This window comes from Charadrius vociferus, unplaced genomic scaffold (assembly GCF_000708025.1).
Source record: "Charadrius vociferus isolate BGI_N301 unplaced genomic scaffold, ASM70802v2 scaffold650, whole genome shotgun sequence".
NCBI lineage: Eukaryota > Metazoa > Chordata > Aves > Charadriiformes > Charadriidae > Charadrius > Charadrius vociferus.
The window spans coordinates 2,684,386-2,703,319 of record NW_009646736.1 but is presented as its reverse complement, the minus strand read 5'-3'; the positions used below and the strand labels follow the sequence as shown (position 1 = coordinate 2,703,319).

Sequence of the window (18,934 nt, the reverse complement as noted above, 5' to 3'; positions counted from 1 at the left end):
CTGCATGCCCCAAGGACAGCACTTTGCTCTTGGCTGGTTGCCTCTTCCCCCACCCCACCAGCCGCTTGCTCCCCTGTGCCCCAAATGCGAGCCCTTCCATGGCCAGCCGGAGCACCCCCACAGCCTGGCAGGCAGTTTTGCAGCCCAGGGAGCCCTGGGGCCGGTGTCCCACAGGCACAGCCACGCTCCCCGGCACCCCCAACCCCACGGCAAACCAGCCACTGCTGCCGCTCCGGCAGGGATTTTGGCTTTGTACTCTTTGCTTGTCATCTTTAGTCGTCTGGGCCAGGGACTAATTATGGGCCAAAGTGGAGTTGGCACTTTCTAACCCAAAGTTATTTGTGTACAGCGATTCCCATGACTCTTCCGAATCGGGTATTTTAGGCCAGTGCAGAAAGGCACAAAACACTTTTTTGGTGAAGTTACCAGCCTCGATCGCCTCATCGCATCTCTGAAATGGTGGTGCCATACATGACCTGGTAAGGAGGGCGCTGCGCTCACATCAGTCCTAACAGCTCGTGCAGCAGCGGCACGAGCACGGTGGCACTGAAGCCAACTGAGGAGTACGTTATAAATTTATACGGCACTTCGACTTCCAGTCGTCTCCGGGCTTCCAGGTCGCCAATGGGAAACTTGTACCGATAACCCAGCATGCCGAGGACCACGGTCTTCATGAGCCGGCGTGTCAGTAGAACAACAAAGATACCTACAAAGAACCTGGCTAGCACGACCACCGCTATTTTACTGGTGATCAGAGGATACCCAAGCTGAAAGTTTTCTCTGGTGTAGGCTGGTGCAGCATACTGGTTATTTAACCAAAACCCCACCGTTGCTCCAGCTCCTGCTCCTAAGATAGTAGTGGTGTCTCCCCTGGTGGGGCTGTAATAGTCTAGTTTGGGGTAGTTGTAACATAAGACAAGAGGCACAACTATGGAAAGAAGTGGACAGAAGGGACTGGTTAACAGCAAGTGATCGATCGTGTCCCACGCAGGATACAAGAGCACGAGCAGCACAGCCGAAATCAGCGCTCCACCGATCACATCCTGCAAAGAGAGCAAGCACGTTTAGAATCTTTGTGAGACCTGGCAGGCAGAACAGAAATTCCCAGGCGATAATAAAAAGACCAACGTGTGCATTGGTGAGCGCGCAGCAGCGGAGGAACGCCCCAAATTCACAGCGATGGCACTGTCCACGCACAGAGACAGCTTGAAGTGCTGTCAGCCTTGTCCTCAACAAAACGTGACAATCCGTGAACCCAACCTTAGCTTTGTCATCGTGAACATATCTATTGACTCACATTTTCCCCTGAACGAGTGAGATTCTTCCCCTCACCTGCTTTCATGTTTTCTGGGCACTGTCCACCTACGACCTCAGTGGAAAAGGTGCAGGCACAACTCCATCTCAGGGACGATGTCACAGCAAGCTGCCTTCATACAAACCCTTCCTCCCCCATAATCCTGCAAGTAATTTCATCATATCAGTAGGATTATCGCTTCCTTGCTTTGCATAAGTGGGAAGATGCTGTCGTTTGCCAGAGACAAGCGCCCAGTCCAGAAACACAGGCTCCGGGGGAGAAAAGCCACAGAGCTGCGGGACACGGCGTGTGCGCCACGATTTCTGCCGACTGCGGCGAGAGGTATGCACCGCCGGGCAGGAATACATCAAGGAGAAGTTCGTTGCCCAAGCCTCTGAAATCTGGCTCGTAGTTAAGTGCCCGAGGCAAGCACATAGTTAAAACCTAATTTATTAACAGAGGCAAATAAGGTGTTTTGAGAACTTGATTGCTGTCAACCACAAGGCTGGGAAGGGAGACAAGAGGTAACCCCTAACAAACGGCCTCTGTATGACAGCAGCCAGATAAAAAGCAATATAACAAGTTTCCCTGTGCCGCTCACCCAATGTCTCTCAGAAGGCAGCAGAATTTGTATTCCGACCATGAAATGCCCTGCAAAAGCCAGAACTCATCTCAGACAGAAACGTCCTCTTCTCAAGGCTGTATCTTTTTCACCGAGTCATGAGAGTTGACTGCTACCATGCTTGGTCACCATCTAAAATGAATTATTTATGAGAACTTCATTTATAGTTAGGCAGGAATGAGGGGACTTTTTCTCAACAGAAATATTTAATGACTTTCTGGTAAATGCATTACTCCAGTATGGCTGAACTTTAGCTGTTTAAAACTTCCAGGCAATAGATTCCCAGCACATTTGGTTTTAAGCCACTCCCAGAGCCATTCTGCATGCTCCTAATACAAATCTCCACTTACATGTATTCCCTCATCCATGACATGAGGATAGCTGTGGAAATACACAAAGTTGTTCGCAGATGTCTAATATGTAAAATACTGTTAGGTGCCAATATTTCACAACAGCACAATAATCCATCTTTTGATACCAACTTTTAGATGGTAACTTTACACGCAAAGGCGTGTTTTGGCCCAACGCTAAGTAACTGCACCCACACAAAAGACCTGGGGGTTGCTCCCCGAAACGATGCTCAGAAATCCCATCACCACTCTGTACATCCATTTCCCACCCCACTATTTGTCTACCTCATATTAGTAGAAAAAGTCCTGACATCTCAATACCCCCTCCGCGTGTGATTGAGGAGTGAAACTCAACAGCTGTTCAGGTGCTTTTCTGTTCCAGTTAAAGACATTTAACCAAATGCTTTGCTCAGATTTACCCAACTGACTCCAGCCATTCCCGGCCGGGGCACAGGCAGTCTCTATTTATGGACTTGACTAAAGTTTTCTGATTTTTATTATCCTCCTGTTCAGTAACACAGCTCCTGCAGTTTTCAAGCAGGATGCAGATAACCAGTTCTGCTCCCCACCAGTGCCTTATACCAGTGGTCTCCAAAGCGGGTGTGCAAGGCAACCCATCGGGCTGTGGGAAGAAAATAACTTCTGCAGCACTAATAAGTAAAATAAAAAATATATATGTTTTTAACATAGTGCTTATTTCATCCTTATCTCATCCTTTTTTAATTTATATTTTTGTGTATGTTTTATAATGTATGTACCAATGCAGTAGTACATGTATCTCATTCACAAGTAAATATACATATATCGGGGCTGCATGCTCAAACATTTTTTACTGATGGGGTGCGCCATCAAAAAAGTTTGGAGACCAGTGGTTTATTCTGTGGTTTTTTTTCCCCCCATCCACCAATGTATGGGTTTTCTCATTTTGGAGACTCCTTACTAGAAGCTGCTGGAGAGCCGGGACATACCGAGCTGCGGCCGCCAGTAGTGACTGCCTTTGGTTCAGGTATGCACGAGCAGAGGTTTGATTTTCTGAACACCCAGAAGAGGTGGGTGAGTTCAAGACTGACACTTAACAAAGACATTTAGCAGTGCAGAATTTATGATTTTCCCCCTCTCGCCTGTTAAACTAAGGAGAAGGTGGGAAGAAGAGGGATGGCTCTGATTTCCATCAGAAAAACTTTTTTCCGGACTCTCCCTGCCGTGCCCCCAGGAGCGGGACCCCTTGCTTTTCCCAGCGGCGGAGCTGCTGTTAGCACTCCCAGGAAGCACATTCTTGCCTCTCTGACTGTGTAAACAGATTAGCCTCTTGCCAAACCCGCAATTATAAAGGAATTTTTAAATGAGGGCAGGCACGAATTTTGCTCAAGGTGCAGCACTACCGGCAAAGCTTAAAACCCCCCATTTCCCTGCTGGGATGCTCCAGCTCCCTCAGCACAGACAAGTCCACCGCAGGCTCCATCCCTCCCAAAAAAAGTCCCCCCTGCCGCTGCGCTGCTTGGCCCCGCTCCCGCACAGCATCCGCCCCAGCCACTGGCATCTCCCCGAGTTCCACACAGGGGAGACCTCGCTCCTATCGATTTTAACTGGAAAGCCATCATTTCGCTTTGCCACCTAAAGCACAGGCCAGTATCGTGTTTCTAACTCCACAAGACCTTCATGTTACTTTCCCTGTGCTACAGGTGCGTAAATTAAAACAAGGGAGGTAAACACGCAGTTGCAGGCGATGGGTGGGATGCGGGGCTGGCGCGCTGCAGAGTGCTCTCTGCTCGGCACCGAGGGAGCACGGTCCATGGGTGACGGCATCACAGCTGCCCCTCTCACTATGGGCTGGAGTTTTTTTGGTTCACAAAGTCTCAGAGCACGATTTTTATTGTAGGATTGCAAAAGCGTGTGGTCTGGCTTTCTGAAGGCAGGACCCTTCTATGCTCTTCCCATTGAAACTACGGTCGGAATTGCAAACGCTCACAGAAATGCCCCCAGAATATCAAACCAGCACCCAGAACACACACGGTGGCACTCAAGCATCTTCCCTGATATTGCCAATCAAAGCAAAAATAGCACTTTTCCTATTCTGTCTTGTATATGGTCACTTATTGCCCAAATTCCCTTCACACTTTCGTTTAGTTCAAGACGCTACTCGCTCTCCTCACCAGGAATCTCCTTTGCTTTCCACTCCTAAAGGAGTGCTCCATCCCACGGGGACTGTGCTGCTGCAGCGGGTAAAGTGATGCCAATATGCTGTTTGCTTATCAGCTTTCAAATATTTTAAGATAATTTCAGGATTAATGGCAGCGTTAAAATACCCGAGATACAGCACGGCAAAGGAGCCGGGGGCGGGGGGGGCTCCTGAGCACCCTCCCCGCAGGGGGCTGTAATCAGCAATAAATGCATCAACACTGAATCGGTATATCTCGGGGGGGGGGGCAGGGGGGGAGGAATTACTTTGTTTACAGAAACAATTTCCAGGTTTCTTTTCGGTCATAAAAAGTGACCTTTTGACTTCTCCCTGTATCCCACCCCCTACACTGGCCGGACCAGGGCGTTATTGCTTCTAACCCAGGTGGCCCCAGTAGGGGGCTGTGGTACCAGTGAGTCACTCACACGGTGGGTGGTGGTTCTGGAGTGACTGGTGGCCTCCCCAAGCCCCCGCTGCTGGCTGAGGGCAGCCGGGAGGGGACCTAGCTCTGCCACCACAGTGAAGGCCAAACCCATCAGCTCAGCGCGTTAAGTGAATTGCCACTGCTGGTCCTGAAGGGTCAGAAGGCGGCTAAAAGCCTCCCCTCCTCCCCCTGCTCCGGGGGTGGCCCTCGGCGCACGCAGTTCTTCCCAATGGGATTTGCAAGGATCTTGCGCTCATCTTTTTGGAATACTGTGCACTCAACACGGGCACCATCACCCACCGTTTCAAATATGAGATGACTCAGACATGCTCCAGCAACGGTGAGACAGAAAGACTTGTTAGTCTCACTGAGACAGGGATCAAAAATTGGGCCAAAGTTTTAAGATGGGGAGTAAAGGGATATTCGCTAAAATACAAATGTTGGGGAAAAACAAACAAACAACAACAAACCCCAGTCCTAGTGTCTCCAATTGCTTTTTGTTCCTTAAAAATAACCCCTAAAATGTTACAGGTTCTCTGCTTTCAAAACGCGTCCAAATTTTCACTTTTCCCTTTCCAGGTAACTCCAGATTCCCTCTTCACCAGTTCCTCAGACTCCATCATTTAAGACCCAAAAGGAAGAACCCTGCCTTTCCCCTGCTTCTCCACAAACAGGGGATATTCTCGTGTCACGGTGGTGAAGGCGGGTTGTTGTCATTAAATTATCTCTCAGCAGTGCAAGTGTATTGTTCCCATCCCTTTCTCCGCCTGGGTGACGCTCGCCTGGTAACAGCCCCGGCAACGGGTGTTTATTCCCTTTTCCTAATCACGGCATTCATTCTGATATGGCTATAACGATGCAGACAGCTCTCATACCGGCTTCAGTGCATCTCCAGAAGGTCTTTAATTGTAACATCTCTTCTACTGACATGACTGTGCTTTTTGAGGCCGCTCCTGATCCAAAAGCAGTGCCTGCGATGCTGAAATACAGACGGATTTGTAGAGTTGAGGGTACAGAAGAGGAGCCCCTGCACCGGAGCTTCAGCTCCAGCTGTAGCAAAGCACGGTGCAGCCACCTTGCCACCCCTGCTCCGGTTCCTCAAACAGGAAAAATTCAGTTACATTCATTCGGTGGATATATTTTACGCATTCATTTGCATTACTAAAATATTATGATCGCTTAATACATAATTATATCCTGTTGGTATTCATTTTCTATTAAGACCTGGGTTAAGAATTCATTAGATAGAGGCCGTTTTCGGCTAGTGACTTGGCTGAGCAGCTGCTGCACCTCCATCCCACAGCATCCCGGGCAGCTCAGGGTGGGAGCCATCCCTCAAAGTGCGGCAAACGGCTCTGAACTGCACTTCTTCCCCAAGAAGAACCCTGTCATCGCAGGTGGGATGCCAGAACTCATCACTGCAGGTGAGGGGGGACGGCACCGCAGAGAGAGGGGTGGCATTTGGGCAGCTGTGGTCACCAGGCATTTCCCCAGCTCCATCCCCACCATGGCACACACGAGATGAAGACCCGACCAAAGTACGCTCGCCCTTTTGAAAGGCAGCATTGCTCACAGTTCAGCTAAGGAGCTTTTTTTTTCTTTTATTTTAAAGCCCCTTTTTATCACGTCAAAGGCACAAAGGGCTTTTTCTTTTTTACCCTAAAATCCATCTAAATTTAGAGGAGTCTTTCATTACGATAGACCAGCAAGGGAAGTATGTGAAGAATTTTTACAGATTGACTTAAGGTCACCAGCCAAGAAAGGGTGTCTCCAGCTTCCATTTAAGATATTGTTTTGATCCGCCAGGCCTGCAAGGGAAGGTCAACCTATATTTTATAGATAACCTTAATCTCATAGGGGCTCCCTTTCTTACATTCATCAAGCCTCCTTATTATAACAAACATAATTATTACTTAGTAAAAAAAATGCAATCATTTATGCACATGCAACCAACCAGCAATGTGCATCACATTCCTGCGGGGAAGTAGCCGGCAGTTTTTATCCGCACTTGGGAAGCTGGACCACCCCTCGGACCTCTATCTGTAGCAAATCAATGTTTCCCCTCGCCAGGAAGGAACCAGCTACCGCCTAATCGGAGTCACGCTGAAACCTGTTGTTAAAGCAGGGCTGACACGACTGCCCAACGAGACTGTCATATAAAGTCACCGATATTTTATGATTATTTTCGGAGAAAGTATTTGTGCATCTCAATCCTTTAAGAATAAATTTCCTACCAGCTGAAAACAAGAAGCTTGTCATAATATTGTTTTAAGTGCCATGTGCCTGTATGGTAACACGAGACTTGCTGTTCCCCAAGGGCAGCTCACTTGTCACGTTTCACCCTCTCCTCTCTCCACTGGTCACCCCCAGCGTGACTCACCAACCTGCTATTCCTTCCCCGGGCACTCCCAGGCTAAACCAGCCCCGAATATTTGTCACTGACAACAGTGATACTATTGCACAAAAGGCTTAGCTAAGGAGCAGCGCCAGTTGCCCAAGTGCATTTCTCGCAGTTAAAATTTCAAAATAGAGAACTACAATTCCGATGCCACACCGACCTCACCCAGCGCCTCAACCCACACGCGCCGCCGCTTCCCCGATGGTATAAATAATTCCCCTGCGGACTCAAATAGCAATAGCCTGAGGGTCTCCTCACAGCTGCCTTTGACTGTACAGCCTGAAACTTGGTGGCATGACTCCTATATCCCGGCAGTGGCACGGCCAAGGCAGGACGTGCATCGCTTGAAGACTGGGAGATGGGAACGGCTGTAGGTAAGCAGAGATGGAGGCACGACGGGCACGGGGCGGCGCAGGGCATCCTTACCAGGACTGTGTGCATCCCGGTGTAGAGCCTGCTGAGACACACCAGCGTGGAAAACACAAATGCTGCGACCAGGCCTAGTTCGAATGGATACTGCAAAAAGGGGAAGAAAAAAAAAAACAACCGCACATTACACCATTACCCATTCTAACATCAGTATATAGCGGAAATAAAACATCCAAGCAGCCGGACTGACATAAGGATCTTGCGTCAGGGAGCAGGTCCTGAGCTGTACTTTCCCAAAGAGATTAACGTGAGCCAAGACAAGACCTCACACCGGCTACGTGCAGTCCTGCCAGAAGGTCATCTCATTATCTGTTGTGCCCACTGCTGTGAAAGTCCAGTCTCAGCATGGGGAAACCTGGGAAATAGACGGTATTTGCTGAGTTTTTCCCCCACAGCATCCACCTGCAAATTCCATGTTAGTGCTAAAGACCTTAAGGAAAAAAGGCACAGCACGTTGTACAAGCGATGCCCGAGGTTGAACTGCAGCCTCGGATCACCCGAGGGGAGCGCGACAGCCACAGAGCCTGACCAGAAGCGTGATCGATAGTCCTCGAGCAGCAGGCTGGGAGGGGGAAAAAAATCAATGTCTGGGCTGAAACCGCAGTCCAGCTATTAGAGTAGTCAGGGCCGCTCTGCCCTGTGACGCTTAAGGTTTAATCATCGTCTTATGAAGCTTAATTCCCTCTCCGAGTTGCCTGTGAACACAGAAAGCAGTGTTAAAATAAATCAACATTTTAAAAGGAAAAAAAAAACAACCCACATATGGTAAAGCATAACCTTAACATATTAGCCCTTAATCCACTCATTCAAATCCTCAAACCGAGTGGGCTGGTGGGCTCCTTTCAGTCCATAAAGAACATTTTTCTGAAAAAAATAAATCAACCCAAAATATAAACAAATTAAATCAATTCACCCGATTTGACACAAAGACTCCATCTACTGCCGAGAAACTGATGACTGAGCAGCGCAAAAATGCTTCTGTGGAAACATTAAGCGTAACAACTCGCTTCTGACCCTTTTTCCCTGGCGTCCTCTAGCCCCCAGAACAGAGAGCTCAGACCCAGCTGCAGGTGTCACTCCCAGTTCATAAAACTCTGTTTTTTCCTCACTTCTCTAAGCCTTTGGAGGATTTACGCCCACTTTATTCCCCCCCAGCAGGCAGCCCGGGAGCTAGTCCAGATCGGTAATTGATGACGAGGGCAGCTTTAGAAGATAGCAGCATAATGTACTGGTAGATTTTTCCTTCTTAATAGAGGCAATTAAATCATTTAATTATTTTACAGCAGCTTTATTGTTTCATGGCTGTTTCCAAGAAGTATGAGACAGCCCATGAAGAGCCACGTATCCCACTGGTAGCTTATCAATCGAGGAGGAAGAGAAAGTGTTGCTGACCAGATCTTTTTGGCAGATCTGACACATGGGATGGATCCGGCCTTCCAGGGCTGACAAATACCCCATTCCATATCTCCTCCTCCCGTTCTCATCCCACTGCCAGGCTGCTGTGACCAGTTCTCCTGCCATTTCCAGGCAGCAGGAGGCTGGCAGCACAGCTTCGGGCACCACTGACCCGCTCACTCATCCCTGAGCTGTGGGCAGGAGCAAAGCCCACTGCTTCATGGCTGCAACTGGCTGAGCCTGGAAGTTAAATTAATTCCGAGATCTCGGTGTAATTCAGAAATCTCCATTTCTATGAGTTGCAGCCCCAGGATGCAGCACCGTTTGTCAAACGGGTGGCCACCTTTTGTCCCTGCACACAGGCTGGCACCGTGGGGAGGACACTCAGGGACACCGTGATGGTGAGGCCCCCCCTGCTGTGCTGCGAGCCCTCTTGGTTACACGGGTTTATCTTTGAAATACACCTGAGGAGGCTAAGAAATACAGCACAGCCAGGAAGTTATTATTGCCAGAGTACAGGGAAGACGTGTTTGGATTCATAAAATGAAATGCAAACAATCATCACGGAGAAATGGGTTTCTGGGAAATAAACCTTTCAGAAGGATAAAAGGCTGAAGGTTTGGGGAAAAGAATTATGAGCTCTCCCCAAGCAGCCTGCAACCCCTGTGCAGTGATACTGCTGTTACTTCTCTGACAAAAAGAGAAGCTGTTGTCTCAATGTCTCAAATCATGTTGTACGCTATTAGTCTAACGCAGGCTAGAGCCAGGGGATTTCCAAGGATGCTTTTCCTGCATCATACAAAAACCAGGCAACACAGAGCTCCTTTGGTTTCCCCAGGAGCCAGTGTTTCCTGACGTGCAGCGTTGGCTCGGCAAGCGCAGGGCGAGCACAAAACGCCGCTGCCGGGCATCTCCCACAGCAGCACCGCAGCTCCCTCCAGGCTCCCGCACACCGAAACACAGCGAACCCGCCAAACCACAGCAGGGCAGCGCAGCCCACCCACGGCTCGCACTAAAGAACAGAGGTTTCCACTAAATTTCTTCTTGAGTGTATTATCGGCCAGCTATGGGCTGCAACAGGGAGAAATATGCGTCTGTGAAATGAAATGCAGAGTTCCTCTGGAAGTGGCAACAGCTTTGGATTTGCCAGTTTTCTGCAGCTTGCTGGAAGCAGACACATAATTTTCTTTTTCTTTCTTTTCTTTTTTTTCCTTTTTTTTTTTTTTTCGTACCCCCTACCTTGTACTGGTTCGTGGTTGCAATGAGGAAGGAGAAGGAGATGGCAGTGGCGGCCATGGCGTGGGTGGAAGGCATCCCGTACTCTGCATCCGTCCTCATTTCCAGCTTGACAACAGGTGGTGAGAGGGGCCGAGGCCACTTGAGGATGTCCTTGGAGACCTGGCCTATGTACATCACGATCTGGGGAGAGGAAAGGCCACAGCGTTGTCAGTCAGCGCGGGCAATCCCCACTCAGCCCACCCGAGAAGCACCTCTATTTCTGCCCCTTTTCCTGCAAAAACCACCACCCCAAGTGGGGAATTTATTGCCTGAATTATTAAAGGGGTTTCCATTATCCCGGTCAGCGAAGGAAGCGGTGGTTTTACTGCACCACACTGTAACCTGATCAGAAGTGGGACCAAAAGGAGGGTTCGCTGACGAGATGCATCAATGCAGGATGGCGTGAGACGGACAGCTGGCTCCCACCCCACGCTAGAGAAGTTTAAGTTTCCTCCCAATCCCTTACAACCCCTCTCCCCCAGAGCAAAGAGCTATAAGAGAAATTTTTCCGCCACCGCCTTCAAACCACCACCTCGCCAAGCCGCATCCCTCCCAGCTCCGCGCCGCTGCTCTCCCAGCGCAGCACCAGCTCTCCCATTCCCCGCAGCTCCCACTCCACCCACCACACAAGGTGCCGTGGGGATGCAGCGCCGGTGCGGTTATTAAATAATAACCTTGGCATCCTCGGGGAGGCAGCAGAGAGAAAACTGGACGAGCAACTAAAGTACCAGTTCTCCTGCCTAACTCCCCAACAACAAAGGGGTTTTGTGCCCTGCTTGGGACACCAGAGGTTTAAGCGAGGGCTCCATTAATTAGCTACCGAGCACTACAACACAGGGATTTTGGAGGAAAAAGTTGCGTTCCTGGGTCACGACAAGCAGTAGCAATAGGAGGCAAAGCTGGCCAGCATCCCCGAGAGATGCAGCCCGCCCAGCAGCACCCAGGGCACCCCCCCTGCCGACCACCCTCTGCTCCTCAGCACCCTCTTCCCAAAGGCAACGGGCTGTCAGCATCCACAGCCAGAAGGCTGTGAACAAAAATCACCCAGTCTGTCCCTGGAGTATGTATTTGCTTCCTATTGCCACCCTCCTCCCTTTAGATAGCGCAGCCAGCCGTATGCAAAGCAAGCTCTACAAAACAAAGCAAACCCTTTTTCTTTCTTTTTTTTTTTAAATACAAAAATCAGGTTAACTGACGTCTGCTATGAAAGCTCAGTTGCTGTGCGAGACGGCTCGCCGTTCTGCTTCTCACGCTTCCACTAGCAAAGGAGGGGTCTTAAAATAACATCCTTCCCATGCTGGTGCGAGCCATATGCCAGAGCAGCAACATGATCATCCGCTGCCACAGTTGCCACCAGCCACATTGCATCCCTCTCCCTCCCACCAGCCATTTAAAAAAAAAAAAAGGGTTCACATTCAAAGGAAGACGTCAGGATTCACGACCCACAAATCGGAACCAGGAAAAAGCCAAAACATCACGTTCCTTCATCCTCCTCCCTACAGCAAAGGGCATGCCGCCGGGAGCGCTCGGCTCACAGCCAGCACCAGAGCCTGGAAAAGCGACTGCTGGTGCCTCTGCATCCTTTATCCCTCATTACATGAATCACATCACCGCCTTATTATTGGCACCACCTGTGGCACGCCTGGCTGCTCCTACTTCACCCTGATATATGGGGCATAGGGCAGCCAGCAAATACCCTGCCCCGGCTGCTCACGGTAAACAAAGGCTCAAGGAACGAGTGTCTTAAAGAAACCACTGCGTGGGTTTATTTGGTTAATGCCACCGGTTTCCAAATGGATGCAGGCACATCTTTGGAAGTTAATTAAATTCCAGGGTTGAAAGCAAAATTACTCTCTCCGACGAAACATAAAACATTGAGGCTACCATCCGTGATACCATCTGAGAGGCAAGGTAGGACGAGCCAGTTTATCAGCAGTCCTCTATAATAATGACTTCCACTTGTAGAAGTATTATTAGCACTAGTACGTAAGAGTATTACAGAAAGGGAAATGAGTCATCTTTGAAATGAAGGCTATGCTAGGACTCCTCTGATGGTGAAAAACAGGCTGAATGCTGGAGGTGGTATGGGCAAGCAAAAATAACAAGCATCCTCACAACACCTTCCTTCCTGGCATTCCAGATTAAATTCGGACCCTTCTGTTTTTTAAAAACACATATTGTATAGACATGTACAGTAATGAGAGGTAAGACAACCTCCATAAAATACAAAGGGGAATATGCCAGACCAAGCACTGCCCTCTGAAGCACCAACCTTTGCCTTTAGCTTATCTGGGTGCCGTGCACGTGATTTTACGTGCAATATCCCGGATTATTTGGCAGAAGCGGTGGTTGTGGGTGCGGTAAAACACCTCCCATCAGCTGAACTGGCAGGCTTCCCCGAGAAGGCGAAAGATGATGAGAGCATCATTGCTAAAAGCCACCCAGCAAAGGTGTTGCACGGCTGGAGGACAACAGGACCACCCAGGCTCTTCGGCTCGCAACATGGCAAAGCAAGTGGCCCAGAGCTCCTGCCAGATGTGCCTGTGGCGGGCAGAGGGGTGCCCTCCCCAGGGAGACGGCCCCCCAGCACGGAGCGGGGCAGGCAGAGCACAGCTGGGAGCCGCGCATCCCTCCCCAGCCCAGCGCATCAGCCAGCCCCGCTGGGGACCACCACGTGGCCACTGAGGGCAATACCCCTGCCAGCTTACCAGGTACAAAATCCCAGAGCTCAGCCACAAACAGTAAAAAATAAATAAATAAAAAGAAGTAGGCAGCCACTGCGGATGCGGTCACTACGTGACAAGTGTTGCGCAGAAACACACTTAGAGCATTATATTTAATTGCAGGATATATGTGAATTGCACTCTACTGCAGCTCTCCTCTTCTGAGGGAGGTAGGTATCTGCCTCGGTTAAGTGGCGTATTCTCTCTCAAGCCACATTTCATTATTTCCTGACCTTATTTCTCTCTTATTTTGGATTTACTCTCTAACAGTCCTGGGAAAGAAAGCAAGCAGCCTGAAATTTCTGGCCTGTTACCAGCTTTTTTCGATCTAGCAGATGAGAAAACTCCCATAATAAACATCGTAAACCATAAGCACTGGAGAGGAAGAGAAGGGAGACGGAGGGATCAGCATGGCTAAAGATCGACACTGAGCTAAGCCTCACCTACGCTTGACTTGAATTACCTATTTGCACAACACTAAAAATGTTTGCCAGCCCTGGAAATAGATTTAGCATGGGCAGAAATTACCCCAAGTCCACACCGGCAGGTAGCTTGGGCTTGCTTAGGTCTCACAGCCATGATCACAGGACCGGGCGATTTGGCTGTGATTTCCAGCCTACCCCATGGAAGCCAAACAGCACATTCACAATGGCTTCGGACAAACAGGGGAGGGGAGTTAAGGTTGGACCCAGGAGTGTGTCACCCAGTAGCCACCGATCGGCCACAGGTTTATGCATTTCCAAGTCTAAGGAAGGGTGAGCCCCTGGGCTTTACCCGGCTCCCCCTTCTTCAGAAGAGCAGGGAAGATTTAGAGGGGAAGAGGGGGCCTAGGCTCAGATCATGCTAATTGAAGATTTAAATAAAACCATTCCAAAAGTCTTTATGTGCTCCTGGACTTTTCCACCTGATGGGTCTGCAGTCCCCAAGCTGAACACTGGAGAGGAAAGGGAACAACAGACCCTTGAACACCGAGCGAGCAAACACTGTTTGCAGTCGCGTAGGCATGGCAAAGAAGAGAAACCTTGAAGCAAATAATTTCTTCATCCTTTATTATTCTGTTTGCTTCTTCCCTACGTTACTGATATTTTTTGCCTACCTAGAGTGCTATACTACAGCTCTCGGTGCCATTCTTCTGTGTCTATTTCTAGCACAGGCTCTCTTCCACTCCGTCCAAGTGACGCAGATCAACCAACATTTTCTGCAGTTCTGGTGGAAAAAAGTTTGCAGACATCTTCAGCATAAATAATTTTAATTTGCACATTAATAAGTACCTCTGCATGGGGAATTTGGAGACTTTTCCATTACGGAAGCAAGAAAGTCAAAGTGGTGATGGATTGTATAGGACACAATTAGCCGGAGAACATAACTACACAGAAATGCATGGGAATTTAGTTGTGATTTCACAGAAGTTGGTGGGATGGGCATGGCTAATTCCCTTTACTCTGAAGGCTGGCGGCAGCAGCTCTAGCTACCATGTACCTCAGAGTGTTCAAACTTCCCAAAATGAAACTTAACTGTTTCACACCTGAGTTACAAAGATGTGTTGGCAAACGAGGGGGGCTGCTGGGGCTGGCAAGGAGGGAGGGGAGCTGGGGTTCAAGGATGGGAAAGGGAAAAGCACCACAGGTCGACACCGCAGCCTTCCTGGGTCGCCTTCCCGTGTCACTACACACCCACAAGCGGGAGCCCAAACCTGGGCAGAAGTGCAGCGATGCTCCTGGGCATCAGAGAGGTCCACATGTAGAGCCCTCACCCCCAGACCCTCACCAGTTTCCCATGGGAGTGTTCTGTTAGGGGAGGCAAAGGGACTCCGCTCTACCTCTGTATGGGCAAGTCCCACCAGCTACAGTTGTGACAAATGCCATGATGTGAGACCCCACTAAAGAAATGATGGCAAAAGCAAGGTGGACGGACCATCACACGGGAGCAGAGGTATGGTGGAGGGGTCACTAGCAACAGCCAGGCACATGTATAACGCAGAGAAATGCTGCTTTCCCTCTGTATTGAGGTGTGAGCACACACACACAAGGAAAAGCTGTTCACATGCCACCGCCACAGCGGGGACCCTCAGGGAGTTAGGTCAGCTCCCAAATATTTGCAACATCACTTGACAGTGACACAGCAGCACCAGCCGGTGATGTAGGAAATACTACTCATCTCCCCCGCCCCTTCCTCCAAAGCCACAGGGAGGTGGTCCATGGCTGCGGGTCCTCCCTGCAGGCTGCACAGCTCCTGCATCCCCTGAGAAACACAAACCAGGTGCTTCGTCTGTGTGGCTGAACCCACGAGCTGCATTCACCAGCAGCAGAGAGCCCAGGGCTCGGCAAGGCAGGCTTTTCCTCCCCAGGGCTCCTGCTCTGCACGGGAATATATCACCCACGCCTTGTCCTGCTCCACGCCGAAGCAGTAAGCAGCCTGGCTCACTGATCCATGCTTGAAATCGCAGGTATGGCTACCCCCACTTGCTCAGAGCTGAACCAGCCTCTGCTCTTTCTGCATCGCCGGGTGGTACCGCATCAGCCGGGCACGCAGCAGCCGTGCGGCACTGACGGCACCGAAGCTGCCGTCCCTCCCGGGGGTCCCCATGTCTGTAACCCCGCAGGCTGAACACATGGGCCACGGCAGCAACCCCAACACACACGGGCATTTTTCTAACCCACACCACCATGATCCAGTTTGGGATTTTCTGAGCTCCCAGTGCTATGCAGATGACCCTGAAGCCTTCAGAATTAAATCCTTACATTTCAAAATTACTTGGGTAAAGACTTCCTACGTGTTGTACACACTTGTTCCCCTCTCAAAGGATTTCTCTGTACTGCTGTAAGCAACTTAAAACCAAAGACTTTCCTCAACCCCTGGTGCCTACCAGTACTGCTGGGGCAGCCCGGGCTGCCTGAGGGGAACATCAATCCTTTACAGCCACGGCATCAGGTGAAGGAGAGGCAAAGCTTTATTGCCACTATGGGTCAACAATATTACATTTTACTACATGAATGCAATTAGCAGTTGCTATAGCAGCACAACAGCCTTTTTCTCAGGGTTTCCTCTGAGTCATACATATGGTCCATCTCCAAAATTACATCCTCAGCTGGGGCTCTGCACTGGGGTAAACAAGATGAACCTATCTTTGTGTTTTAACAGCTCTTGCTTCAGCGAGCAATGAGGAATCAAACTCAAGGCATTGCCATCCACATAACCTGAGGTGCCAAAGCATTGGTCCCAACAGCCGCGGGGGTTCCCTCTGGGGTGAGGGGCCTTTCCCCTCCCTGTGGGCATCAGAATCCCATGAAGTGACCCGGCTCCTTGACATTCGCCTAATTCTGGTACTGCTTCAATAGTTTAAGAGGTAGTTTTGCTCACCCGCAGGTGTTGCCTGGCATTTTCAATGGTTTTCCCTCACCACTCCTCCAGGGCAGTGCTTCAGCGGCAGAAAGCAAGAGAGCCGCCCGCATCTCACACTGCAGAATCATGGAAGAGTTTGGGCTGGAGGGGACCTGAGGCACGTATGAAGGCACACAGACAAACACATCCAAGCCAGCTCCATATGCAAAGGCACGGTACCGATGCCTCAAAGTGCGATTTCCTGTTGGTTTACGGGGCAGCTGGCCGGACCCCAGGTCTGGCAGGTTTTCGGAAACAGTCCCAGTGCTGCAGGTGTGCTGTGTGTGGCACGTCCTCCTCGCACGTCAGCCATCTCCCCTCCGCCGCCACCACCACCTCCGCACGGGGACAGACACATCTCACCGGCCCACAGGCGTGTGGAGGTCGGGAGGAGCAATTCTTTTTGCACTCTGTAATATTTCAGCTAACAAAGGTGAACCAGAACACACTTATTTTCAACTTCTGATTTTGCAGCTCTCCCATCTGCGCTATTGATCTATTAAAAGGACAAGATGAAATTCTAGAGAAGACATGGGGTCAAATAGCACTGGTGACTTCTTCCCTGAGGCTCATACTGTGACTTTGAATATGCTGTTTTGGCTCCAAAACAGAAATTCTATAACCTGGCTCTAGAAGCCCTGCCCTGCAATAGTATTTGTCATCTTCCCAAAAAGGAAATTTACAGTTTGAAAATGATGTTGCCTTTGTTGTTATCACAGTCTCTCTGTGTGCTGATAGGAGTGACTGAGCACATCGGTAACACCGGAAAGAGGGGGGGAATAAGGATGCACCGTTGATAAACTGGCATTTTTCAGGAGATTAATCAAGCAGAAGCAAAGACTGTATCCTGGAAGTCCCAGCTATTTTTCCATGGTTGTCAAGGCAGGCGTGACTTTGATTCACCGTACAGAAATTAAACCAAGCACCCAGTCTGCACTGTTCACAGCTTCTATTCTCAGCATCCCCCAACTAAGGCTGAATCGAACAGACAACACTGCAACAGAAAAAAGCTGTGACTGTGCCCCTCGAGCATCACTTGGTTCGCAGTGAAAGGAAGCAGAGCGAGGAAGAGTATATTCTTCTGGAGATGCTCCTCCTACCCCCAAGCCAACACCAACAACTAAGGTTTGGCTTCAGGGAAATAACTGTGAAAGCCACTGAGCAGCACTGCTGGCAGCCCAGGTGGAGGAAGCCCCACAGAGCCCCGGGCACTGCCAGACTGGGGGGCTCTGAGCCACCCTCTGATCTCATCCTGCTCCCCATCCCCTCCCCGAGACACCTGGATGCCGCCCACATGCAGAGATGCCAACAGCAACTGCGACGCTGGGCACCTCCATGAGGCACCTGTGCCTTATGGGAGAGGGCAGCTGGCTACGGGAGCTCGAGGATCTGCCATCTCCAACACGGTCATTGTTCTCCAGAAAACACATCCATCTTGCGCTAGCTGCACAGGAGCTTTACACTACGTTTGCCAAAGATTTGGTCAGTGCAATGGGATGTCCGAGGTCACGTTGAGCTGGTGGGATGCTCCAACGCTTGCATTGTCCCAGCCACAAGGCGAGCAGCACATCTACAAGGACGGTCTCCAACCCACTACAAGCAGTGCCGTGCTCAACAGTGAGCAGCAGCACAGCGTGCATGTCACGGCAAGGGGCAGCAGGGGACAGGAGGAGGGAAGGGCCGGCACAGATAGCTTCTTTGAAAATATTTATGTGTAGGAGGGAGGACTTTGACTCTCTCAAGTCAGACTTCAGAAACACAAAACCAGAACAAGATGAAGAGAGCCTTGTGCCTCCACAAGAACAACCAACGAACATCCTAGGACATTCACTCTGTCTTTAAAAGCCTTCAGACAAAAACAATAAGGGAGTTGACTATCTTACAATGGCGTTTAAGTAAGAGAAATTTGGGCCCAGTCTCCTGGTAGCAGGAAAAACTACTGTCACATTGATCTGGTTTATCATCCAACACCTAAAACTGGGCAACCATTACACCTAGTAGCTCTAGTGAAATACAAAAGGTTTCCAATTTAAACTTCACCTTAAATTATTCCCAGCTGGTCTCAGTTATGAAAGCCTCGCTGGCACTTCTTCCTCAAGGGTAGAGTACAGCCACTAGCACAGCCAAAACTCTCTTTCCATCAACACTTCATCCCGCACATCGCATTTTCTCTTGTATCTTGCTTTTGTATTCTGACATTTTTTAGTTACTTACCTGCCTGAATACAGTCTTACATGTTCTTATGCGATGTAATATATGGTGCTTTAAAGAGTTTGACTTTTGAGTGACTGTTTATCAGCTGTTCCAAGTTTGTTTGGGTGAAATGTTGCAAAAGCACAAAAACGTTTTGGTGAAATGTTGCAAAAGCACAAAAACTAACAAACACATAAGAACCACTAAACCCAAAGTTTGCTGAAAAGGGAGTTTTCAAAGCAGCATGCAGGGGTTCAGCCACCACACA

The 18,934-nt window shown here is 49.7% G+C and overlaps 1 protein-coding gene across 1 annotated transcript in view; it reads right to left on the bottom strand.

Annotated features, from left to right (window-relative positions):
- Positions 1-497: 497 nt before the first annotated feature.
- SGPP2 (sphingosine-1-phosphate phosphatase 2) overlaps positions 498-18,934 on the bottom strand; it is a 32,921-nt gene continuing 14,484 nt past the window's right edge. Inside the window, exons 4-6 of the mRNA XM_009890213.1 lie at positions 10,331-10,510; positions 7,694-7,783; positions 498-1,043 (exon numbers count right to left, since the gene is read on the bottom strand). Coding sequence (XP_009888515.1) covers positions 498-1,043; positions 7,694-7,783; positions 10,331-10,510 — 816 coding nt within the window. The remainder of the gene's footprint in view (positions 1,044-7,693; positions 7,784-10,330; positions 10,511-18,934) is intronic.